Source organism: Triturus cristatus, chromosome 4_1 (genome assembly GCF_964204655.1).
Source record: "Triturus cristatus chromosome 4_1, aTriCri1.1, whole genome shotgun sequence".
In the NCBI taxonomy this organism is placed as follows: Eukaryota; Metazoa; Chordata; class Amphibia; order Caudata; family Salamandridae; genus Triturus; species Triturus cristatus.
In genome coordinates, this window is record NC_140585.1 from 819,900,251 (window position 1) to 819,927,175 (window position 26,925).

General features: G+C 42.9%; 1 protein-coding gene across 2 annotated transcripts in view; it reads left to right on the top strand.

Annotated features, from left to right (window-relative positions):
* Positions 1-26,925, top strand: part of NUP107 (nucleoporin 107) — a 528,088-nt gene that overhangs the window by 99,864 nt on the left and 401,299 nt on the right. For both annotated transcript variants that reach the window (XM_085653472.1, XM_085653473.1), the window contains exons 11-12: positions 11,746-11,824; positions 18,943-19,056. In XM_085653472.1, coding sequence (XP_085509598.1) covers positions 11,746-11,824; positions 18,943-19,056 — 193 coding nt within the window. The remainder of the gene's footprint in view (positions 1-11,745; positions 11,825-18,942; positions 19,057-26,925) is intronic.

The window sequence follows — 26,925 nt, forward strand, 5'->3', positions numbered from 1 at the left end:
TTATCGCCATTTCAAGATGGAGGGGATCCACCTCCTTCGGGATGTGCTCCTTCAGGGAGACTGGATGGCGCGCTTGGATTTAAAAGACGCGTATTTGGTTGTTCCGATCCATCCTCCTCATCGCTGTTTCCTGCAGTTTCAGTGGAGGCACCACGTGTACGAGTTTACCGTCCTTCCGTTCGGGCTGTCCTCGGCACCCTGGTGCTTCACGAAGGTGCTCCATCCGGTGGTGGAGTTTCTGCGGAGCCAAGGGGTGCGAATGATCGTATATCTGGACGACATCCTTCTCATGGCACAATGCCCGCAGCGGTTACTTTCTCATCTGCGTCAGGCGGTGTTGCTCTTGCAAAGCTTGGGCTTCATCGTCAGCGCACACAAGTCGATCTTGCACCCGACTCAGAATATAGTCTTCCTGGGGTTCGTGGTAGATTCAGTTCACGCGTCTTTGAGTCTTCCCCAGAGGAAGTTGTCCAAGATTCGGCACCTGTTGCGACAGACTATCTCCAAGTCCCACACCTCCCTCCGTCAGATTGCCCGGGTGGTGGGTCTGCTCTCCTCATCCATCCAGGCAATCTTTCCGGGTCCCCTGCACTATTGTGCGCTGCAGCGCCTGAAAGCACATCACCTTCGGAGGGGCGTGTCGTACGACCAGAAGGTGTCTCTGTCAGAGGAGGTCAAGGGCGAAATGTCCTGGTGGCTCGCCCACATGGATGCCTGGAATGGCAGAGCCATTTTTGGAGCCGCTCCCGACATGGTGATAGAGTCCGACGCCAGCAGGTCGGGGTGGGGCGCTCGCTGCGGCGACTTCTCTACTGGCGGCACTTGGTCATTAGACTAACAGGAGCTCCATATCAATTGCCTAGAGCTTCTGGCAGGGTCGTTCGCGACCCAGTGTTGGACCAAAGACAGGGTTCGCTCCTGCGTCCTCTTGAGGATGGACAATATTTCTGCGGTTCGTTACATCAACCGCCTGGGGGGCCCTCGGTCGCAGGCTCTGGCGAATCTAGCTAAAGACTTTTGGGGGTTCTGTCTGGACCATCACGTATCTGTGACGGCGGAGTACCTGCCGGGGCAGGCCAATCAGGTGGCGGACTGGCATTCCCGCAATCTACGGGATGCAAGCCAATGGAAACTGGACGTTCAGGTTTTTCAGTGGTTGGCAACCCTTTGGGGGCCGTTCTCAGTGGATCTGTTTGCGTCCCGTCTGGACCATCAGCTTCCGAGGTTTTTCAGTTGGAGGCCGGACCCTCTGGCGCAGGCCACAGATGCTTTCCTGCAAGATTGGAGTCAGGAGCAGAGTTATGCGTTTCCGCCGACAGAAAGCGGAGTTGGTCGTGGTGACACCTTTTTGGAGGTATCAAGTGTGGTTTCCAGTTCTTCTGGAACTTTCTTGGGATTTTCCAATCCCACTCCCCCCGTTTCCTCATCTTCTTCTGAATCCGAACGGGGAGCAACACCACCTGATCACTCAGGGTTCTCTCCTTCGGATGGCATGGCGGCTTTCCGGCGACGCTGGTCGCTCCCAGGCCTTTCGGGATCGGCTGAGCACCTCTTGTCACAGGCCTGGGCCGCAAGCACCTCCAAACGCTATCGGTCCGCCTGGACGAAGTGGTTTCGTTGGTGTCTTCGACGGAGTTTGGATCCCGTGGTCGCAGGCATTGTTCCCATTCTGAATTTCTTGGCCGAAATGGCTTCTGACGGCCTGGCATATCGTACCCTTAACGCAATGCGCTCGGCTATTTCAGCGGCCCATTGTCTTGTTGAGGGTGTGCCGGTGGGTGAGCACCCCTTTGTTTGTCGTCTTTTGAGAGGAATTCGGTTGTCTTTGCCCCCAGAACCTCGCTACTCCGTCTTGTGGGATGTCAATGTGGTGCTGAACTTGTTCTTGTCTTGGCAGTCGAACCAGTACCTCTCCTTGAAGGAGATCTCGGCTAAACTAGCCATGCTTCTATGTCTAGTCTCTTGTCGTAGGGTCTCGGATGTGCGTGCGTTGGATGTTTCGGCGCGTGTGTTCTCTCCGGATGGAGTGACTTTTACCATTGGTCGTCGAACGAAGTCGGCTTCAAGGTCAATTTCGTATCCGGCCTTTTTAGAGGTGCCCAAACTTTGTGTCGTGAATTGTTTGAAGGCTTATGAGGATAAAACCTCTGAGTTACGCCCTCCGGGCGAAAGACAACTCCTCATTGCTTTACGAAAACCGCACAAGGCAGTCTCCTCACCCACCATTGCTCGGTGGGTGCGGTGGGTCATGCAGGAGGCGGGGATAGACACAAAGCAGTTTGGTGCTCATTCTGCCAGAGGAGCGATGGCGTCGAAGGCCTTCGCCCTGGGGGCGCGCTTGGAGGATTTAATGCGTGCGGCGGACTGGTCTTCGGATTCGACTTTTAAACGGTTTTATTTTAAACCGGTGGTGGATTTAGCCCATTTGGTGGTAAGTAAGCTTTGAACTAGCATAATCGGAGCCTCCGGTCCTGCCATAGAATCGAAATTTGCCTAGCAGAGTAACGGTAAGTTTCAATTCTATTAAGGACATGGAGGCGAGGATTATCCCTCCCTTGGCACAATCGGTGCGAACTCTCCCGTATGGCAGTAAGTAAGACGTTTTGTTACTCTTCATGAGGTTATCATGTCTGCTTGTTGTCTCGCAATGCTGTGTTGATGTATTACGCAGTTTCAAGTTCTTACGCCTTGTACTTTGCCTCTAGGGAATGATGGTTCCAAACAAGACCAGTAACGTGGAGGCGTTCGCGCGAAGAAAGAGGGACAACGGATGTGGCAGACCTTCTACTGGAGGCTAACACTGAGAAAGGACTACGTTGGAATGGGACTGAGACTGATGGGAGCTGTAGTTTGCGGACTGTGTTGGTGCTCGTGGTTGCTCTCCCAAATCGTTTTTTCTTGTTTAAAGATAGAAATGCGGTTGTTTCTATTATTCTTTTTTGGCTGCTGTGGAAAAAGTATGTTAATAAAGCGAAGAAGGAATAGCATAATCCTCGCCTCTGTGTCCTTAATAGAATTGAAACTTACCGTTACTCTGCTAGGCAAATTTCGATTCTGCTCACATTTGAAATTGAGGCTCTTGACACAAATATTCCTCACCGAGAAGCCATAGGAGCAGTAGAGGCCCCTATAGAGATTTCCAGGCAATCGACCGTACACATTCATGTTGGAATGTTTAAAAATAGTGCTCTTTCAAAACTACTTCGAACTCAGTCACACCATGTATCATCAAACTAAAGGAACTAGCATGGAAACATCCTGTGCTCCTAATATAGCGAACATATACATGGGAGACTATGAACGCAAACACATTTTTTATGCGGCTGCCCCATTTTTGTATGGACAGGAGAAGAGGAAAGTTTTGTGGAATTTATTCAGTGGCTTAATCTTAGTGAGAAGGACTTAAAATTCACAGAGAAACACAATTCTGAAAAAGTAGAATTTTTGGATATTTAATCTGCATTTATAGAGCACCTGGTTACACCACTGGTGTGTCCCCGTGCTATTTGCTCTTGCTAACAATTCCGGAAATCAGCACAGCAGAAGATGTGGGGAGCCGAAACCACTCACAGTTGAAAGAGCCAAGTTTTTAATTTTTGTTCGGAAGAGGCTTTCTGATGGTTCCTCGCGGAGAGACAGGGGTGTGGTGTTCCAGCTTTTCTCTGCCAGGTAGCCAAAGGAACGCGCTCCCATTCGTGCTTACATTATCCTGGGGACTTTCACCAGGTGAGTACCGGTGGATCTAAGATGCCGTTCAGGTTTATAGGGAGTTAGAAGGCCCCGCAGGCAGATTGGTCCTTTGCCCTGCAAGATGCGGTGGCAAAAGCATAGTGCCTTGAATGAGATATGTTTCTGAATGGGCAGCCAGTGTCATGAGTCCAGCTTTTTCTTTGAGGATGCCCTTCTTGGCAGACTCTAGACCAAGCGAGCAGCTGCGTTCTAGATACATTGCAGCTTATAGAGTCCCTTTTTGGTTGTACCCAGATACAGCACATTTCCACAATCTAGTTGTGCTGTAACGAGCATGAGTCAGGGTTTTCCTAGCCGACATAGGGAGAATGTCAAGAGTTTTCCTTAGCGTCTTCGGGATTCCGAAGCACCTGCCCACAACTTTCTTTTCTCAAAGGAAAGTGTGGAATCTATCCAGACTCCCAAGTTCTACACCTCTGTCTTAGGGGTGGGGACCGGGCCTAATATTGATGGCCACCAGGCAGAGGACCAGATAGATGGAGTGTTCACTATTATCAGTATCTCGGTCTTATTGCCATTTAGTTTCAGGCAATTGCCTGTTATCCAAGAGGCCAGATCTTTTAAGCAGGCTGCAAAGCTACTGGCTGTTAGCACTTTATTCTAAGCCATGGTGACCACTAGCTGCGTGTCATCTGCATATGACACTAATGTGACACCATGTTGTCCCGCAATCCTAGCTAAAGGGTCGACATAAAGATTGAAAAGAGTAGGGCTCAGGATTGAGCCCTGAGGTACCCCCTGAGCTAAAGTGACATGTTTGGAGGTATGTGGAGGTTGTGTCACTTGAAAGCTACGACCATGGAGATAAGAATACATCCAGTTAAGGGCAGTACCGTCCATGCCCCTTCCTCTGAGTCTGTGCAGCAGTAGCTCATGGGCCACCGTGTTAAAGACCGCACTAAGGTCCAAAAGGACCAGTGCAGTCGTCAGCCCTTCATCCCCTCTCTTGCGCACCGTCTCAGTCGCAAAGAGCAGAGCCGATACTGTTGAGTAGGTTGATCTAAATCCTGATTGCGTTGGGTTTAGTGGGTTGTGTTTATTGATGTGTGCAACCAGCTGTGAATTTACCTCTTTTTCAGCTATTTTTGAGAGGTAAGGGAGCAATGAGACTGGCCGCAAGTTCTCCAGTAGGGGTTGGACTAGATAGGGGGATGGAAAAAATCGTAAGGTAGTGGTCGGACCAAGGGACCGCCGTTGGAGTTTCGACTGCCAGCCCAGAGCAGTTGGAAAAAATGGGGTTTAATAGGTGCCCAAGTTGGTGTGTTGCATGCGTAGATTTTACTTATAATTGGAACCCTGCAAGCTCCTGGCTTAGAGCTTGTGCTTCCCCACACATTTGATTAGCAAATGTAGGTTTAGGTCTCCTAAGATAGTCAGGTTGTTGTAATGCAGCGCTGGTTGAATCATTCGTTCCACAAGGCTCTTGCTGAAACTTGAGACTGCCCCAGGTGGTCGGTAAATGAGAAAGCCATTAACAGTCTGCCTTTATTGAAAAAGAGGCTGCTTCGCAGTGGTCTATATCTCCCTCATGCTTCGTGCATTCGTGCAGCCTAGTGATAGTTAGTGAATTATCTCTATCTACCGCTCCCCCGTCTTATTAGTGCGGTCCAGTCTAAGGATCCCGTAAGCAGGTGGGAGCACCTGTAGGATGTCAGGGGCCGAGATTCATGCAACCAAGTTTCTGTGAGAAACAGGGCATCTGGTTCTTTGTTCAAGATATAGTCCTATATTTCAATAATGTTATGCTTATTAGAGGACCTACAGTTGATGAGTAAGAAATTAAGCCTACAACTCCCTTGTCCTAAGAGGGGTACATTAGGCACCTTTATCTGAAACCAGCAGTATGTGCATCATTCCATCTTTGCTCTACAGATAGCGCGTGTCTGCATGGTGCTAATATCCGGGGCTCTAACTTTCTAATTTGGCTACTAGAGTAAGTCAGAAGATGGTCTGAGTCGAAACGTGCAGGGGTTTTGGCCCCTACCCGGCCGCAGACTGATGCAGACGGGCTTGCCTTTGGGGCGCCCGCTGCGCGTCCTCGCTGGCATCGAGGTTTTGTCAGCGCGCTGAAACTGACAACTAAACTACTACCTAAAGCGCAAGTGAGTACCAGGCACCCGACCCAGCCATCCGCTCAAACGGCACTCCAGCGGAAACAGGGCAGAGAGGGCAGAGTACACCGGCAGTAAGTGCTCTTCAATGTGTCGGTTAAAACTAGAGTTGGTACTTAGTGCTAAATGTATTTTGATTAAATCAGGTTAAAAGGTATTAAAACAGATGTCTGATTACCGGAATTGTGTAGCTGCGCTCAACGCGCTAGCAGGCACTGCCACTGTCCGCTATTTTGGATTAAAGGACCACAAGGTATGTTACAAGTCAATTTCTACAGAAAATCTACAGCTAGAGAAACAGTGCTTCAACACTCCAATTTTTTTCCAAACTGTCAAAAAGATTCCATCCCCTTTGGGGAATTCCTGAGAATTAGAAGGAATTGTTCCCCTATCAGCGAATGAGTCGCATGGAGAAGCACTCAAGCAGATACTTCTCAAGCGAGGGTATCCGAAAGGCCTGATTCGACAAGAGAGCAAATTACTACAGTCAAGATGCTCTCGAACAGGGACCTAAACGCAAGACAGAAGATAAGCTGGTCTTTGTGATAAAGCACTCTAATCTTAACCATAAAGTCAAAATGATTTTTGATAAAAACTGGAAAATCTTGAACATCAATGAGGATGACAACACACTAGACCGACACATTTTTGAATATAGAAGGAATGCAAATATAAAAGACAAAATAATCCACACTAGGTTGAAACCGGTAAAAGAACATAAACAATGCTCGATTGTGGGAACTAATCTGATCAAGGAGAACCAAAGATGTGGCACCTGTTATGCATGTGATGCTGCCTTTATAACAGACAGGTGGCAATATAAAGGGCACACGGGCCTCCTAAATTATATGTGAAATTGCAGAAGTTCTAATGTCATATATCTCATTATATGCCCATGTGGTCTTGGATATATAGGTGAAACAGGCAGATAATTAAGGACCCATTTCGCTGATCACAAGGTGATCAGGACAAAAAAAACTCCAAGCACCTTTAGTCAAACATTGTTGTGACCAAGCCCATACAGAAAACAAACTCAAATGGATTATTTTAGAAAAAATCTGAGCCAGACAAGGACAGGCCATGATAGACGCATGTAAAGATAGAAAGACATATTGGATCTTCTCTCTCAAAAAACTGTAAAGGAAGGGTTGAACGTGGAAATGATATGTCGTGTCTTTACTTTCTGGCTGCAGCCAAAATATTTTAGATATCCACTCTAACCAGAGGGGACCCGAGTCAATCTTTATACATTTTAGATGGTATCTTTCACCTGTTATCTTTCAGCCTCTGCATATGGCCATTGCCCCAGTCTTAGGCTAGTATTGGGTTAATTGGAGGCATCGATCTTCCATCCGACCATACCTTCATCTATGGTACAGTTGTACATACATGAGGTTTTGCTTCAATTCTCTCTCTTTTAAGTGTCACACACTGAGGAGATATGCCTAGGTCATATTGACTACCATCTAGAGCTAGGCACTATACATATAAAAAATGCATTAAACATACACCCTCCAGGACAATTTTAGCTGAACTAATTATGAGATCGTGAAAAATGTAACCCTTTCTAGATAGCTTTCCAACATACTTCTAAAGCTTAGCCATTTGAGCACTGATATTTGTAGTGAAGCTTCAACCATTGCATGATGGGGCCCTCGTTTTAGGTCACCCGTTAGTCCGTCGATTATTTGTACGTTTGAGGAGACCTTACATTGTTACGTCAATACGTTGGCTGCATCTCATGATGCGTTTACTGTCCAATTTAAACTAAATCCGCTTTTGCCCCTAAAACTTCTTTACTGATGAGACCCGGTCAACTGACTAAATTAATTGAGGTTGAGACGCTTGCGCTGCAAGTTAAGATACTTTAGACTATAGAAGCCCTTACTGGCATTCTGTCAGATCAGGTGGAGTCACAATATTCTTTTTATCGGGCACAAAGCGGTGAGACGAAACCTGGAACTCTGGGGCACATGTATATAACTGGCAAAAGCAGGAGATTGACAGGCATGCTACACAACCTTTAGGCCTTCATGGTATATAAGGTAAACTATGTGAAGCAATCACCTTGGACCAAACTTACAGATTGCTTCCTTTTACTTTTCTTTTGCACTTCATTGGTGAAAGGCTTTCTTCTCTAGTGCAGAAATAACACTGGATATTGTTCCTAATCAAATTATTTGGCATAATACGGCTGGCCTTTAAAGAAATGGTATTATTTACAGTTACCCCACATGATGTCTCGCCATTTCATGAAGAACCATCTCAGTTGGTCCTGAAGAAGGTGGAGGCTTTACATCTTGTCCACCGAAACGATCGTAGACCGAACCTTGCAAGATTCTGACCTACAACATAGCAACAGTTGAGCAAATAGTAATTTCCCCATTGTTTCTAAACAATGATTGTACAGTAGCGGTTGGCATGCGTATGAATGGCAAACAGTATGGAAATGAATGAGTGTAAGTATGAGGAATGAGTATTTTGGTTCAATTGGGTCCGTATATTGTCATGAGAGTGCTCTTTTATGAAATAATACATACACATGGTAATGGTTCCTCGTGTCTCAAAGATTGAGGTCTTTGCATATGAAATGGAATTATTAGGTATTATTTAGTGTATTACACTGTATAATATTGCACATATCATTGTATTACACTGTATGTATTGTATTACCTTTCTATCTTCTCAATCAAGTAAATTATAATTTACAAAGATCAATAAAAACTAAGATATAAGAAGTTGATTAAAAAAGAAATAAAATGTTATTGATACAAGGAAATAATGGTGTAGTTGTATAAAATTCTTCACACCATGGCCAGCTTTTGGATCTAATCTAGGCCCTACATGAAGCAATAGAGGTCGTGTGGGACAGCGCTTTGTAATTCCCCCCCCCCCCCCTCGGGTTCCAGACCTCATAAAGTATATTTCAGGGGATACTTTCCTTTATAAAGGCAGAAACAGATAATCTCACGATGGATAGAGCCCTGCATCAAGGTCTGTCATTCAGTGCCCAAAAAGCAACCTCATGAAAGTTTGAGAGCTCATTTTCTCAGAGCCAATGCTGCGACCAGTGTGTTAGCTCATGTCGTGGGTGTTGGTCAGGCAGCAACTTGGGCTTCATTGCACATTCATGAAGCACTACTTCCTGGACAGTTTTATTTTGGGCATTCTGTCATACAGGACTTTCGGGTCTCATTGATACCGCAGTCCCACGTCCAGGAAATTATTGCTTGGGTGTCCAATCTAAGGTAAGGAATCTGCGGCTAGAATTTTGTATCAGATGAACAAGCTACTTACTTTCGATAATGCCTTATATGGTAGAGACTCTAACTAGCCGCAGATTCCTTACCGACCACACCCATTCTCCCCGCTCTGTGGACGGATTACAGAGTTAAAGGTTGTTTGCCCTTTTAAGTGCCCTAATTAATGCACCAGTGGTCAGTGTTCTTCGTGACTCCGCTCTTCTGGTGTGGAATGTCGTGAAAAGAAACGGACATTTGCACGCTATGGCGGCGCCTATATAGGCGTTACCAAATGTAACTTGTTCAACAATAGTAAGATTAAATCTTTTGCACAGTTTAATGCATATTTTGGTATAACAAACGATTGCCTTCACTATGCCCAGATACGGCATTAGACCATGCTCCCAATAATAAGGGAAGCAGCAACATGGGTAAGGCAGCTCTTGAGGAATTCTAATTTACAATTGTGAGGAGCAAAGTGGTTATATCTAAACTATATAAAATTCTGTTAGTTTAAGCTTATTTACAAGCACAGATAGGAGAGATGTTTAGATATGGAGTTGTCTAATAAGGAGTGTGAAAAACATTTTTGAAGATATTCTTAAGCACACATTTACTTTGAGAAGTGCACTAGAGAATAATGTACATTTGATATTACACTCCTGATAAACTCCTACATATGTTTCCCAGGAATAGTCTTAACTGTTTGTTGTGGATGTGAAGTGGTAGACTATCCCACACCATTGGATCCTGTGGTGATATTGTTGGTTTTGAAGCCAACTAGATGCAGTATTATTACAGGTGTGGACAACATCCTAATCAGACAGTGCTGGGAGTCGTAAACCTTCTACAGATGCATAGTGGAAATCCAGAGTTCCTGTTTCAATGTGGCACATGAAAATTTAGAATGTACTGGTTAAGGAAAGGCTTATTACCAATGTGAGCTGAGACCATTGGAATTGTAATGCTATTTACAAACCTTTGCTGGACTATGCCTGGGGTACCCAACCCTAAGTTTGATGTCTTGTCTCTGAACAATGGACCTGTTCACTTGACTTGATGAGTTTTGTACTAACAGAAAAATACACTGTATAACTAAAAGGTGTTGTCCAGCTTGGTTTGTTACTTATGTCTTTGGTTAATGATTGCACATACTACATGGCCAGCTCATTGAATGGTTGGGGTGAGGATAGAGGGGCGGGCGCTAGGCAATTTGTTTTTGATTTGTATTGATGATTACACCTGTATTTAAATAGCTTTTATGTTACTATGTTATGTTACTGGGTACTTATAAAGCGTGCAGCTACTCCTTGGAGTACTAAATTACACTCATCTGATTTACTTTCTGAAAGTTTTAAACCTTTGCCACTCTTACAGCATGCTTGACTTTTTTTAATTTCCATTTTAATAGATCATACATTTGGTGCCCTGCCTCCCCATTATCTCAGTGTACCTCTTAAGATTTACGGAATGAGACTGTTTGTTATAAAAGTACTATTTTTTTTTCTAGTTTTATGTTGTGCTCTCACGATTTTTAGTGATCACACATTTTTCCGTTTGTTTTTTAGATCCTTTAGAAGTCCAGGTCTGTTTTATTGTACAAGTTGTTGAAAATGTTTGGTGAACTAGTGGTGTGCTTTTCTATCATGATGTAGGGCATACATAAACTGAAATTATGAAAACAATTCCGTGGACAACAAAATATTGAAGTTTGAAATTATTAAAGTGCTTATGATTATAGTGTGAAATGCATAAATGCAAAAAAAAAAAGTCTTACCATACTTGCTTAGTGTACACATTAAACTGAAGTCCTCATCCCTGTCTATGATGCTACTTACAGAGCAAAAGGGCCAAGCTAATTCGTAACCCCTGAACCTAAGGTTTACATTTCAGAAAATTATTTAAAAGACATGTCTCCAACAAAATATTTCTAAAGTAAAGGGATTTGCATATTTGCTGTTTGTATTGTAGCGTTTTCTTGCTTTATCTCGTGTTAGCAGATCATTTAATTCATTTCATTTTAAGACTAATGACAGAATGGGTCATTGGACTTGAAGCACTTGACAGATTCCATTCTTGGCTCCGTCAGTGGAGACGCAGCCGTGGACGCTTTTCTTATTAAATGATCAATTCTGATCTGCATTGCTATGCCAGCGATGGTTATACTAGCCTCAGTTCTTGAAGCATTTAGTGGCTATGAGCAAAATAAATCATTACTCTATGGTGCTGATGTAGTAAATTAAAGAAACAAGTAACTAATTTTCCAAGGTGTCAGTGACTATGAACCTCTGCCCTCTTTAAACAATTCTGGAATATAGGGTTGTCGGTGAAGCAATCTGCTCTGTGAGAACATTTTACGTGAGCACATTTTACAGTCTAAATGTTTTAATGTAAGATACCATTTTACTATTGGTTCCTTTCTTCTGACTGTGTAATTACACAGGCAGTTGTTTGCACCAGCAAAAGTGTCTATCATAATCAGTCTAAAAAGTGAAACTGACTTCTCCAATGATTATTGTTGTCATGGTGTTAATCTTCCAACATGTATATCTTACAGCTACTGGACCTTTCATCTGAATTTGCTCAATTCCACAGTCAAAGAAGTTGTATAGAGTCCTTAATCTTAATTTCACTTATTCCAGGGAGAATACCCTTCACACCTTAAAGCAGCGAAAGATGTCTACGTACATTGGAGGCGGGCGGCCACTGGTGACAGAGCTAGTAAGTGTACTTTTCACATTTTGAACACTCATGCTTTTTGATGTGGTGAAAGGGTTCATCTGCACAGTATTTCATGTTAGGAAGATTTACTTTGAATTATTATAGCGCACCATTGTTTGTGTAGTTGCATTTTGGTTGATTTACTAATCATTTCTCCAGTAAATCGTCCACCTGTTTAGTACTAAATTACACTCATCCGATTTACTTTCTGAAAGTTTTAAACCTTTGCCACTCTTACAGCATGCTTGACTTTTTAAAATTTTCATTTTAATAGATCTTACATTTGGTGCCCTGCCTCCCCATTATCTCAGTGTACCTCTTAAGATTTACGGAATGAGACTGTTTGCCAAAGCACAGAACCCCCCCCCCCCCCAATGAATTTCTGTGTATACAGTCCATGGTAGCGGTCTTTACATAATGTCTGTTTGTTCCAATACTGATGTTACCAAGTAAACTATTAACACCTCCCCTAGTGCTCTTCTCGTTTCCTCATATTCACTAGTAATACTAGTTCTGCTGTCCAGTGCTTTGCTGTATTGGTGCAGTTGCAACTTCCATTTTTCATGTTTATTGCCCGGTTCTCGAAGATTTCCTTATGCCGCATCTCCCTTTGCTGTGGTCCTATTGTTGTGATCTCTGCCTAGTCCCAGGGATTCATCTCTAGTGTCTTGCTCATGACGCCATTCACAATACCTCTCCTATTTACTTCCAACTATCCATTGCCTTACTCAGTGCTTACCCAGTAATGCTGCTGCTTCCGCCCCTCCCTGTGCTTAGTGCCCTTCTGCTCCATTATCTCCACCGTGTTTGACTCTTAGTCTCCCTCACACCCCCTTCTCACTGAGCCTTCCACCTTTCACTTCTGTGCCCTAATTTAAGGTGTTCAAGTAGTAAATACCTGCTCAAATGAGTAAGCGGAGTGGTGGAAAGGGAGGCGTGGATGAGAACACAAAATGAAGTAGTAGTGGAAATGGGAAGTGTGGATGAGAACACAAAAAGGAAGAAAACATTTTAATGCAAAAACATTGATATTTCCGAAGGCTCTTTTTTTCCTCTGGGGCCTCTACTGTTCTCGCCTTCAATATCTTTCCCTTCTAAAATGTGGTCATATAGACTTGATGTTATTTTTCTCTCTCCATTTGCTACGCACCTTGAGCAACCGTTCTGCAGTTCCTCTCTCAAGTTCTCCAACCCTTAGCTATGATCTGCACATCTTTAACCAAGTCATCCTTTGTGGCAGAGCACCGTGTTTGCCAAACTTTAAATTCGGCCCATGATTCTAACGTGTAGAACTGATTTGTTGCTCTCATCCCTGAGTACCCTACCAACTAGGTCTTACAACCTACTAACTGAGCACCACATCTCAGCAGATGAATATGAAGCCCACTTTGCTAAACTGTTCTTTGACCGGACCACTCCAAATAAAATCTGGAAAGCTGGTACTGATGTGCCTTATTTAAGTCCATTAAACCAAAATGGTAATTCTTTCAACATGATCTTTGAGACATATAATATAACTTGCATTATATAGTGATGGACAAAGTAGTTATCTGTAGTAATATTTGAAGCTTTGTAACCTTAAAGGTGGTTAGCCTGTGTCTAATATTTGTGCATAAAGTAACTCTTATCCTTTAGACTAGTTTACATAAAACTTCTCTTCAGTGTTTCCCATTACCTGAACACCTGCCATATTAGGAAAATAATGGTTCTCATAGGTTTGGCTCTTATCTTTTACTCTGGTTTTATTAGCACTGAGCTTTTAGATTCGTGTAAATAAGGCAAAATAGCAGGAAGTGAACTAGTCTCTAGTATTGCATTATATCTAAATAAACCTAAGTGCTGCTTGGGGCTGGGGGGGAGGAGTTAATCTATGCACTGTAGTGGCAAATTGTATGCTATTTAAAAAGACTCACGGAGTAATTAAAAACAATTATCAATTTTCTAGATTTTTTTAATTTGTATGTTTGTATTAGCTAGTTAGGGTTCGCCCTAGAAGACCTCAACTAGCCCTCTAAAATATAAGTAAAAAAAGCACACTGCGATTTTTGTTGTCAAAAGATCACAGGTGCAAAATTAAGCTTACTGATACTCAAAGGCAGATGTGAAAAGGTCATTGTTTACAAAACCATAGTGTTGCATATTTCCTGATATTATTCTTCCAGTTATCCTAATACTCCAGCATTCAATATTTCATAAATTGGCATACTTGGCATATTCCACGTCGTCAAGCTGTGAATATTTGGTGCAGTGTTGGAGTACAGCAATTTTGAAAAGATGAATATACATTAACAGTTTTGTTTTGTAGACATCCACTTCATATGGCTTACATTGCATCCAGTGATCTGAAGGTTCACTAAGCTTCTTTTCTCTTACAGGCTAGTACACCCTCAGATTACCTATGATGCTTTGTGTCAAGAGATCCCCTTGATGGAGCTACTACTGCTTTACTAGTTTCTCAGCATGTGTCATCAAAAACTCCCCCCCCCCCTGTCTCTTATTTCCCCACGGTGTAACGTAATCCTAGCTGCAGCCCTCCGTTCATTTCAAGAGTTGTCTTAGTAGCGCCCCAGCAAATCACTATGTTTTGCAGGCCCTATATCTGAAATGACGGTGCTTTTCAATTACCAGTACCAACTTATTTCCTGGCATCACTACAAGGGATGCTTAGCTATTACCATAGGCTCCCGGTGCCTTTTGTTCAGACACAAGCAATAGAAGCCTCTCATATGCAACTGTCTGTGCTTTTTCTGGTTCCTATGGTTGAATCTCTGAACCCCTCCGGCTTCTTGCACCCTGAGCATCCCAAGAAACAGCTAACACTGTCCGCAAAGACAGTAGTGGTGAATACCAACATGTGAATGTTCACAGAGATGACCAACTTGACAACAGTCTTGCTGTCCTTTACAAAAACCTGTCAGATGACTAAGTTCATGCAATGCCCACATGGAAAGACTATTATTTTGAAGCCTCTTTTTTTATTGTCCTGGGGAAGAATGCTTGGGGGTGCTCAACGCGTCCTAACCCCAGTGTTGTTGGATATGATCAAGGATGTTATCTCTGGGGATGAGATACTTTACCCTCTTTGTAATCTGCCAAGGTGGTTGGGCATACCTTCTCCGTACTAGTAAATTCCTTTATACATAGATGCTAACATTACACAAAATTATTATCTATTCCCTTAGCTAGGTATGTCTGGTTTATATAGTTACCTTCTGCTAAATTCCCAGATAGGGTCCGCTACATCTAAATCCTCTTTTAAATTAAAACTCTGAGAAAAATTGCATCGCTTCTATCATTTGATGCAAGGAAATTAATTGTGACCTCGGTAATTAATTCAAGACCTGATTATGCCAATCCTGTCTGTGCGGGCCATCCTTATACAGCACTGCATAAACTTCAGATTATTCAGAATGAGGCAGCACAGTAGATTTTTCTTCTCCTCAGCATACACACTCCACCCCCTTAATAAGAGAGCTTCACTGGCTCCTGATGATGAGCAAATTCACTTTAAAGTATGTTGCATGGGGTTTAAAAGCCTGAACAAGACTGTTCCTACTTTTCTTGCAGAGAGAAACCAGAGGTACAAACCTTCCTGCAATTTGAGATCTAGATTGTTATCCCTAAAATTTGCAATCATAGGTCCTGAGGTCGGAGCTTTTCCGCAGTAGTCCTATTTATTTGAAATGCCTTACTAGACAATTTTCGGCTGGAGCAGGACCTAGGGACCTTTTGTAGACTGGTAAAAACTTAGTTATTCAAACAGGCTTATGACAGAAAGAATTATCTGGTTACATTCATAATCCGTCTAATATATGGAAGTGCCAGAAATTGTGTGCGCTACAAGTTGTAATGACATAACCTGCCTTCCCTGGTATCGGCATGCCAGATGGTTTGGTCCTCAGATAGTGATTTAGTGACTGGGCCAAAGGTATGCACCAGCCCTTGGCTGAGATGCTTTGGGAGGTTAAAACTGCATTTCTGCTCAGGTGTGATGGGGCTCGACTAAGAAGTGGATGTGATGGCTTTGGATGCCTAACTCAATTTAGAAGCTCTACGTTGGCTCGATTCAAGCTTAAATATGTGTCTGAAATTATTTATGACTTTTCTATTGCACCAGAAAAATCAATCAATGCTATTGGAAAGGGCCAAGCGCACAGACTTTACCTCTGGTGCTTGGGTGAGGTCACAGATTAGGTGCACACTTTGCTGAATGTGCTGATATGTAGATTTACTGTTACCAAAGCAGGCCTAAAAAAATCTACTCGCCCACACGCTAAGGCAAGTCAGATTTTATCAGTTTTAGCTATTTGTAGGACCTACTGGTCAGGTCTGACGATTGAACTTGAACTGGAAAGGAACAAGTGTTCTGTTCATTCAGGACATGAATGACCAATAATGAAGCCTTTAAATCTTGTTTTGTCTGTTCAAGGACAGAAGGTAAATATCAGTTTGTCTTTTTACTAATTGCTACTTATCTTGTCCTGGAAAATGTTTACTTTTCTTTTTCTTACTGCGATAAGAGGATTTTGTAAAGTGAGCTGTCCGACAATAATTGTGAAAGTTGTAGAATGTCAGGTTTTCTTTCTAACACTCAATAAATAAATGGCAAAATATTTTAAAATGTATCCGGAATTGTAAAAGAAAATTTGTTTTTGATTCAGAAGTGTGATGCTATTAAAGATTTAAATAGGGGAAACAAATCAGAACCCTTTACTTGGTGATATGCAAATGACAAATATTTTTAGAAATTCGATTTTCAAACATTCTTCGTACACTATATAGTTTTATCAAAAAAACACATTTCAGGTGCAAATTTTGTGGCTTTTTCAATGGAAAACGTGCTGAATGGAAATTACAGTGTGCTGCCACTTCATGCTCTAAGAGGCAAGTCAGGGGTCATGTGTTTTCTATATGCGGCTAGATTTGTGTATATATGGAGCAAAATATTACTCTATTAAATCAAACAAAAGAATATTTTATACAGCAGGCATTCTGAACAAACCTACTTGGAGGTGCTGACATATGTGATAAGGAGGTGTGGAAATTTAGCGTGCAAACTGAACATTATCTGCGCCATCTTGCCTCTCCCCAGCGCCACGCATAGCGAATGCACGGCCGCCATTTTAGGCACCCCACTCTCTCTCCCCGCTCACTCTCGATCGCCAGCGCTTTCCCCCGGCGCTGCGAGCATCCCCCGCGCGCCGGCCACCCCCGCTCTCTCATACAGGCCATAAACCCTCTCCTTCTGCGCGACCCTGCTACGGAACCACTTCCGACCGACATCCCATACATGGTCATGCCTCTCCTTTGATAACCCCCTTCCTCTGCGGCCCATTGTCTGAACTGGTCCCAGGCCATCACCTAGCCCTGCGGATGCAGTTTATTGCCCCTACTGTAAGGGAAACACCCCACATCAAAGGGATTACAGTAGATCAAAGCCCCTACCCCCTGAGACCCGACCGGTCACACACACCCCCGGGAATTGACGGAATACCCTGCTGCCGCAATAGCCATCTCCTACTGTGGGTGGGGTGGGAACTTCTACTGTATCTATGTATGGGATCGGATCTGAACCGGGGCTTCAGGGGATATTCCCCCATGCATCAAGGGAATCTCAAGAATGTACTATGTGTAATAAAGCAATAAACCAGTGTATAAGAGACCAGGTCTCAGAGATGCAGTTAGAGCACCTCGTGACGATACCTTGCTGTCTGATCTGATGTGTTCTGCTCCGACGGAATAAAACTTTGTTTCCTGCCTTCCAGTCTCCGGCTCCTGCCTCTTTCATTGGTAAATTATCGAGTGGTATAAGAGGCGATTACCGCCGGGCAAATACTTGAAAGGTTATCGACTGAAACTGCCGCTACCATTTAACAGAGGGACATGGTGGCTCAGTAAATTAAAATATTTGCCAAGGATCACATAATTTGAAACCAGTTAATGTGTCGAGCATTACAGTTAGGTTGAGTAGATTATTTAAATCACTAGACCTGCAAGTCTAGTAACATTTTAATGATTTTTTTTAGGCCTGCAAACGTTCTAGAGCACTAGTTCCCGTCTTAAGGATCACATCCTGATGAGTAAAGTAGCTTTTATGTTCAAATAGATAAGTAGAGTGACCGGATTTCATAAATCTTTGTCAGGTGGTTGGTCATCTCCAGTGTTTGGAAGCATGATGTTTTTTGAGTGGAAGAGGATGGTTTAATAAATCCATGATATTTATTTGTTAACATTAAAGATTCTTATCATAATCCTATTCCTTAAGGTGAAGCATAAATTGGTCTCAATTCAATCCTATGGCGTAATCAATTGTGACACCTACGTTTATTGAATTTAGTTTTCACATGATGTCCTGATCTTGTGCAAAGGTCAGCGAAATCAGTCTTTAGATAATGCATAATTTGCTTGTTTTCTAAATATATCTTTGTATATTGTTCTAATGAAGAAAAATTAATGGTTTAAAGCGGATTCATTGATGGTGACTTAAGTTACGTCCTATAACTACTGTTCTCCAGTGTTGGTATTTTTTTTATGGATTCATATACAGCCTACCCTTTTCTCATTGAAACACTTTTTGTATGCTTTTGTGCTATGAAAACTGCAGGTTAAGACATTGGTACACATCCAGTTCATGGGATGCAGTGTGTGGGCCTTAGTAACGTGTTTTAGGCATATTGATAATGACTACCACCTACCTCTAGTAGTTAATCCCAGAAGGGATGGGAAATTCATGTAAACAAGTACTATGTTAAAAAGCTATCCCAAAAGGTTTTTTATATAGGGGACGTTAATTGACCTAGAAGAGGCATGTGTGTTTTCAACAAATTCCAGAAAGTATTCTGATGAGATGCTACCAACTGGCTTTGACATTTCATGTTATTTCACCTGTTTGATTCAAATGAGCAGCCTTGTGAAAAATCAAGACATCGGTTTAAACTTATTGCAAAGGTCCTGTTGTGTTGTTCAGCTTCTTTTATTTATAGCTCTGAAGCTGCAAATCTTGATGATCCACAAGTGCTTTGATAAAGACTGCAATGTCTGGTATTTCCTGACCTGTTTTCGTCTAATAATTAGTTGTTGGAGCAGAAAACGCCAGTGTTTTTTATTTTTTATTTAAGGACCCAGATGCCCCCATTAGGCAGAAGATGCCACTTGATGACTTGGATCGCGAAGATGACATCCGGCTACTCCAATACCTTTTCACACTCATCAGAGCTGGCATGACAGATGAGGTATGCTTTAGAAACCATGCTGTGGTCTTCTCTGTAGCTATTATGGTTCACAGTAGGAAATGCCTGTGGTGCCTGCTCTGTCTCTTGGTGGTGGTGCAGGAATGTGCTACTTGCAGGATCTACATTCTTTTCTAAGACTTCTGTTTTCAGCGTGTTGGGGAGGTTTCATGGAGCTGCCATTTGCTAAGTGTTTGTGCATATACAACTGCACTGTGATATCTGCACCAAGCTGTTAAACCTGGCTACACTGCAAGCTTGGGGTATACTGTTGAATGTACCAGAATAAAAAGGAGATAACAAAGATATTCTCACCTGCAAAAGGTAGTGTATGTGACTTACGTAATATTCCATGCTTTGCCTGAGAAGGTTGAACTAATACAAGTAGTCAGATGATTCCCACTGCATCAGCAGACTCCTTGTAGTCTTTTGAGAGTCAGTTCAGTCTCTCAGGAAATGAAAATTGCATAAATTTGCTGGACTGCAAACCCTCTAGTGTTGCACATAGAATGATTTGAAAAAGAAAATCATTGCCGATCAGAAGGCTTAGACTCATGGCAATTCTGTACCAAGTTAAACACATCAAAACAGCTATTCATAAATTAAGAATCTGTCTTCCCTCATAATTCACACCCCCCAAAAAAATCATTGCTAGATCTTTAGTATTCTGTTTGTTATCAGAATGTCAGTAGGACCTTTCCAGCTAGACAAGTGGCTTTAGCCACAAGAGGACTGTTGTCCTCCGGAGAATCACAATCTGAGAGTCGCAGAATGGCTTCTAGGCCACACTAAATATCAGCATATTGATTCAGACTCCAAAACCAGGATCTTAGTGGATCATGCCTCAATACGTTAATAATGCTCTTTATTATGTATTCAACTCTTTATGCTCCCTACTCACCTGTTTAATCTTTCTGGAGTCAAGCGGTAAGCTTGCTATTTAATTTCAATATTTATGAAGATTAAAGAAGATGGATGATGGACCAGAGAAAGTATTGTAATCCTAGCACTCGTTTGTCCTACCTATTTCCCATTCTCAATGTTGTGGAGCCTCCAGGAAACTGCTAAATAAGAGCTTTGCATAGGAGTACAGTGCATGCTTAGTATGTCATAGGTTGTTTGAATTGTGGGGGGGGGGGGTTGGCCCTTACCTACAACCACCTTGGGCCATAGACAATTGTATACACAAAACAACATCAGGTGGTTGTGAGATTTAAACACATCTTTACTTATGCATGAGGTACATTTTACTCGATAATCCTGACCTCAAATTTGTTTTAGTAATGATTGAACACAAATGTTTTTTAAACTTCCACATTTGGTGCGATAATAGAAGGGACAATCCACATTCAACTCGATGGATATACAGTGAAAAATATTTGAAAAATGTGTGAAATCTGGAAAGATAAATCAAATATACATTGTGATAACGCAAAGTTTATACATGAACTAGGCTAAATTTGCATCTTCACCAAGCCAAGATTTTACAAGAACAGAGCATTACATTCACAGAAAGTGCTCTAGTACTGGAACGCATAAAGGGATCTAATATGGGTTTCCAATAGTTTCTTTAGACTATGAATTTATACGTCCATATTAATATTGGTTGAACTGGGTTCCCCTATTGGTCCCGGTCTACGCGTTTCAAACCCACACTTTCTTTGGGGGTTCTCTTCAGGACAAGGGTTTGGTGAATTCTGCAAGGGTGAAGGAAAAAGACTTTTGCAGGGGTGTGGAATTTTATAAAATATCTACTTGTCCATGGGGCAGGTTGCTTTATAAATCGACTTGTCCTGTAACAAACTCCAGTTGTCCCTTTGGTGCCATGTAGTGCAGCGACACATTATGGCAGCAATCTCATTATGTAAGAGCTTGATATAGCCTCTCTGATTTTGCCAGGCTCATACCATAGTAGTGTTTGAATACTTGCAATCCCCTTAAGTTGCCACGTTTCCGCAGATCTACATACTGGGGCTGAAGGTAGTAGTAAGAAATAGTTCCAGGGTTAGATTACCCTTTTGAGTCTATGGAAACCTACTAACTTGCATGTTTTAAGGGTTATCAACAACTCTTCTCTAATGTTTTCCCATAAGTGTTGAAAATTTACTCCTGACAGTGGCAGATGTAAACCTTCTTCCAGAGTTGGGAAAAAAGTGGTTGGAGGGAAAGTGAACTTGCCAACAATCAGATTTTCGCATGAGCAAATCTACACATGCATATTTGCTCATGCTAAAATGCAGTTAACATATTTTCTAGGAGTATTATTTCTTGTCATACTTCTGTTAATTATTGGGAATCCATGAAAACCTTATAGCTGCACTTAATGCAAGGACATATACCATGGGTGCACTTTTGAGACTTTCTTTAATAATTGGGCCCCTAATTTGGTCTGGCGTTGACCATTTGCGTTAATTAAAATTCTCTCTCTCTTTCTCTCTCTCTCTTTCTCTCTCTCTCTCTTTCTCTCTCTCTCTTTCTCATCCCTGCTTTTGAGTTTAGTGATCAGCCAACTCCAATATACTTTCACATGGCACAATGGTTATGACTTTATCTTGGGGGGAGAGGGGGGGACACGACGACAAAAGGTTTTGATTCCGACTTATCAGTTGTCGAGGTTATTAGGGATTTTCATTTGTGCACCAAATCAAAGGAGCAGGACAGGCTTTTCTGGATTGCTCATGTTGTTCTGAAAGGAAGGTATGAACTTAAATAAGGTCTTTTAAAATTGGTAGTGAAGCGCAGAGTTCGTGGTAATTTACAAAGCTTCTATTACTTGTGAGGCTCTGTAATTTTTATTTGCTTAGAAGTGGATTCTGGAGCCCAGTGTGATTCCTTTCTGTAAAAAACTAAACAGACCTGTTTCAGTCTTTGCTTCTGCCTGCGCGCTTCAAAAACACAATAAGCACTCGACAAGCCTTGTGGAAAATGCTTGCAAACGGGATTTGCTGTTACGGCTTTTTTTTTTTTTAACTTGAGAAGTATCTTGCTTCTAAACCATTAGTGCTGCATTATTTCAAAGTCACTCTTGCTGCTATTGTAATTAAGTTGCATTTGCCTTCCCCATGTGAATAAACTGTTTTTTCAGAGTGCATATTCACAGAAAACAAGCGTGCGAGACCAAGTCATATGGTATTTAAAGTATGCGCTTTTGGTACATGGCATATTATCGCCGATCCTAAGACTCCAGTGTTGCCTGGGAGTGCAAAATGCTTAATTAATTTGAAACATGATGCAACAGATCTTTGTTTTCATTTACACAAATGCTTGTTTGGGCTCCCTCTGGATCACATCGTCCTCCTGCCACATGGATAAGGGCGTTGTGTTTCTCGGACCTTTCTTTTGTAAATTGAATGTGTCCCACAGCAACCTGTCCCGCTCGAGGATTCTGGGTGATGTAGTGTATCGTCACTGAACTTCTATAATTGTGCACAATTCATGGTTCTTTTTTACTAAAGCAAAGCCTCGGGTAATGGTTGTTAAAGAATCCAACGTTGTTTATGATTATTCGACGCAAAAATGATGAGTAATTTAAAAAAAAAAAAAAGTATTTATAAAAGATAATGTAAAACCTGAAATGGATCACAGGCCAAAGCGGGGACTACCTTCTTTTTAGAATGGAAAAACTTAACATTTTCATTGTTGAAACAACTACAGGAGGCCGGGTATGGACGCAGGGTTACACAAATGGGTTGGCTACAATCTGTTTGTTTCAGACATCTCATTCAGACCTCTTGATACCAAATTAAATTTCATAATCGAGTATGCTTCTTAATGCATTAGCCTGGTGTCAATATCTCCACCACTGGGGTCTGTTTGGATAGCACTTAACACTGTCAAGTGGAAATCTTTCTCCGTGTGTCCCATTTGATTGAAATGATTGACTATTGGTGCTGTTTGAAAGTTCGTTTTGATGCGTGATTTATGCTGGATGATTCGTTGTCTCACTTCTTGATTAGTTTTGCCAATGTAGATCTTTTGACATGGGCTCTCTATAGCGTAAACCACATTTTTGGTTTTGGAGTTTGAGAATTCCTCGTGGGTTGAGGTGATCTTTCCATCTGTTTGCAGACACTTGGGGAGAGGAGTTGGCCTAACGGTTAGGGCGCTTGACCTCGGACCTGGGGGAGCTGGGTTCGAGTCTCGATAACGCGCTAAAACATCCTGTGATTCTGGGCAAATCACTTAATCTCCCCGTGCCTAAAAAAAATGAATGTGTGTCCTCATGTAACGTAACTGGTGCTATGTAAGGCGCTCTGATACCTGATTGGATTCGGGTCAAGTTCGCGCTATATAAAACTCTGCAAAAAAAAAAAAAAAAAAAAAGACACTGCATGTACCACATTTGTGGTGGCCTTAAATTGGCTTCAAATTCCATGCTGCAAGTAGATCGCTCTGCTTTTTTACCTTAATTAGACTTGCGCAAACTATTTGGGAATCCACACTCGGATACTACCTCATTGCAGATATTGGCAATTCTAGGCTGCATTTATAGTTCTTTATTAAGTGCCAATTGTTGCGTATGATCCTCTTAAACGGTGTTGTGTGAGACCGAGCCTCAGCACAAAGTGGGGCAAGCACCGAAACCCACCTTAACAAGGAGGAAGAGGAGGAGCAAGACACAGGCGCCTAGCAGACGTGCATGAAGACCACAACATTAAGTACCATGGTCTCTGAAATGCAGCTGAAGCCAGCACTACAGCCTCAGTCGATACTGAGCATCGCCACAGAGGGGCGGCAGCCACTGAAACCATTGTCCACGTCCAAACCACTGTCGACTCCGAAAATACACGCGGCATTAAAACTACCCTTTGTGACAGGCTCTGAGGACTAAGCCATAAGCGCCCATCCCCCCAGATGACTTTACCTCCGGCCAAGAGGTCATTCAGAGGGCAACCACTTAGCATAAAGTGGATATGCTTGCCCTCCAAGAAAATTATACTTTTCTGGTCTAGATGCTATCCAGAACCCAGTGCACTGTACAGTTCCTTCAAATTCTTAAACAAATGCTTATGACCACCACAGATACCTTTTAGGAGCCCATAAAAGCTAGGTTATTCAACCCACTAGTGGTACAAAATATAGACCCCCTCCCAACAGCCTACCCTATATTTGTGAGCAGATACCCCCAGATTTGCTTTTGAGCCACACCGCATGCAAATGCCCAGGCCACAAGAGGTGCTCCCCCACCAGATCGTGAGAGCAAAAAGATGGATTCTACAGGTAAGAGGGTAGCGGTGCAAGCAGTCAACCACTGGAGGATCACCAACTCTGTTGATGGCTCTCTGGTATGATAGGGCACACTGAGATGGAATGTAGGACCTTCTCAAGTATCTCCCCGAGGAATATAGGCAGAGAGGTGAAGAGTTGGTGCAGAGGGAAAATCATTTCTCCAGTATTGTAACTTTTATATATTCACATGCTTGAATCTTCCCCGTCGTCGTGGTGGGAGTCCCACGGTAACAGTAACAAAAGCAGTGCTAAAGCATTAGTATTAAACTCCATTGATTTAATACACCCAAACTTTAGCCAGTCAGAGAAGAGACCCTGAAGCACTCATCTGCTGTAAAGCCACCATACCTCAGATTTCTTACTGCACGTTGTGTGTTAAAGAGTCTCCCTGAGCTTTTCTCATTCAGTGTGTCACTGTTAACCCTTTGACACGCTGTTTCCAGGTCATCTCTACACCTCCTTCCGTCATCTGAGGTACAGTTTGGAAGAGAGGCTGAGTTTTCACACACAACGTCCAAGTGTAAAAAAGGCCTTGCAAAACATATGGAAAGTCCAGGCTATATTCTGAGGATCCACATAAAGAATGCCTGAATTGTCTTTATCCGGATCATAAGCCCAAAGAATGCAAGTACTGCAGTACATTTTTTGCAAAACCCCTCAAAGATTGAGAGGGTAGATTACTTCTGTGGCTACAGAGAAGGTCATCTCTGACTCTAGAAAGAGGGAGAAAAGTCATCTTCTTCCAGAGAAATCAGAGTCTCACAGCAGAGAGACTAGTGAGGAAAAAATCAAGAAAGGAGCCAGCTGGCCCTTCTTCCTCTCATCAAAGGTCTGATTCAGCACCTCCTTCTGCCTGTCATACTACCTTCAAGAAGCCTTCTTCAGAGGAAAAATCGAGGGTCGATGGCACAGTCGACGAAGAACTTACTGTCTATGTCTACTTCTCTAGGAGCATCCGCGCCCTCGACAGTGACTTCCACTGCAGCAACAATCAAGACGACGTCAGCTACCGCATCGTCGTCAAACAATGATGATGACGCCTTTTGTCGGCAACGAAAAGACCATCTCTGTGACTAAGATTTCCTTGTCGACCACTTCAACGACCAGACCCGCTCCTGTCCTGTCGAAGAAGATTCCCCTCAATGCCAAGTCGCCACCGATCCCATTGATGACTCTGTTGACGAGTGAAAAGGACATCCTGCATGTTCCCAGTAAAGGCACAACTCCATCCCTGACTCAGGACCTTTACAAAATGTCTCTACTGCCTCCAGCATGCCTTCTGGATTTTCCAGAATTTGAGGATGAAGGTCTTTTTGGCCCTGCATACAGCTCTTCACAAGGAACAGGAAGGTGATCAATCAGTCTACCGCAAAGACGATTACTCTTTCCCCAATTGGGGCATCCCTCTGCTCAATAATTTGATACATACCAGGAGCATTATCCTCATGAGAAGAAGAGGATGAGCAGCATCATGTTCAGGAACTTTCCATTAATGTTCTGATTTCACAGGTCACAGACTTGCTTGTGGTGCTCAATGACTATTACAAACTGTTCCATGCTGAGGCAGGAAGTCCCTGATGCACCTCCTGCCCCGCAGTCCATGCCTATGCCTCAGATTACAGACCTTACCCACCACCTGCATTAACTCAGAATACTTTCCAGGATAGTGATGACCAGCAGTTAGAAGAGGTTTTTTTTAGGCAGATCCTAATGCTCACGTGAGTGGGATGATTACATCTCACCAATGCCGGCGTCTCCAACCCCACCACCGGCAGATTTACAGCCTTCTATGGCAAGAAGGCCTAAAATTAATGAAGACTCCAGCGTCTGTGGTGGCTGTCACTCTGAAACTTGACAAAAAGCACTAGGCTCCTAAGGGAACCCCTACATGTCCCATTGGCCTTCCTCGGCCTGATTCAGTCATCCTGCAAGCTGCTCAGAGAAGAGCAAAGCATACTCTACGCCATGCACAGCCCCTCCAGATAAAGATGGCTGCCGGCTTGACAATATAGGCAAAAGATTATTCGATCAGAGCCACCAATGCCATGGCTATTATGGGGAGATATGACCGGTAGATGTGGTCCGACATCACATCTCTGTTGGAGTATCTCCCCGAGGGAAAGAAAAGAGGCGAGGGAGATTTTGACAGAAGGTGCAAAGGCTTCATCCAAGATCATAGGTATGGCCATGGATATTTCTTCCACAGCCTTCAGGCAGATGACCGGAGTGGCTGTATTGAGGTACTAGGGTTGGCTTAAGGCGACTTAATCAAACGGCATGTCGAGTACCTTGGCCTGCAGCTATGGACGGAATGTAGAGTTTTGCAGCATGAATCCTTTTCTGGATTCACATGCTGTACATTATTCCGCCCTCTAGTGGTTGGGTCCAGAATAGTTTTTTTGTTTTGTTTTGAGCGTTGTCGACCACCATTTGGTGCCAGGTACGTCCCCTATGTTACATCAGACGGCACCCTGGAGGTTGTTGTGCATGGTAGCCATCTATAGATTCTTTTTTGCGCTGTTGGGTCTGGAAGCAAGATGGGACGCTCCTGAAGTTTTTCGGAAAAATCCCCGAAAGAAGATTAAAGTCCAGATTTCGAGTAGAAAACCAACATTGACCATCGAAACCGGAGAGCAAAACTTA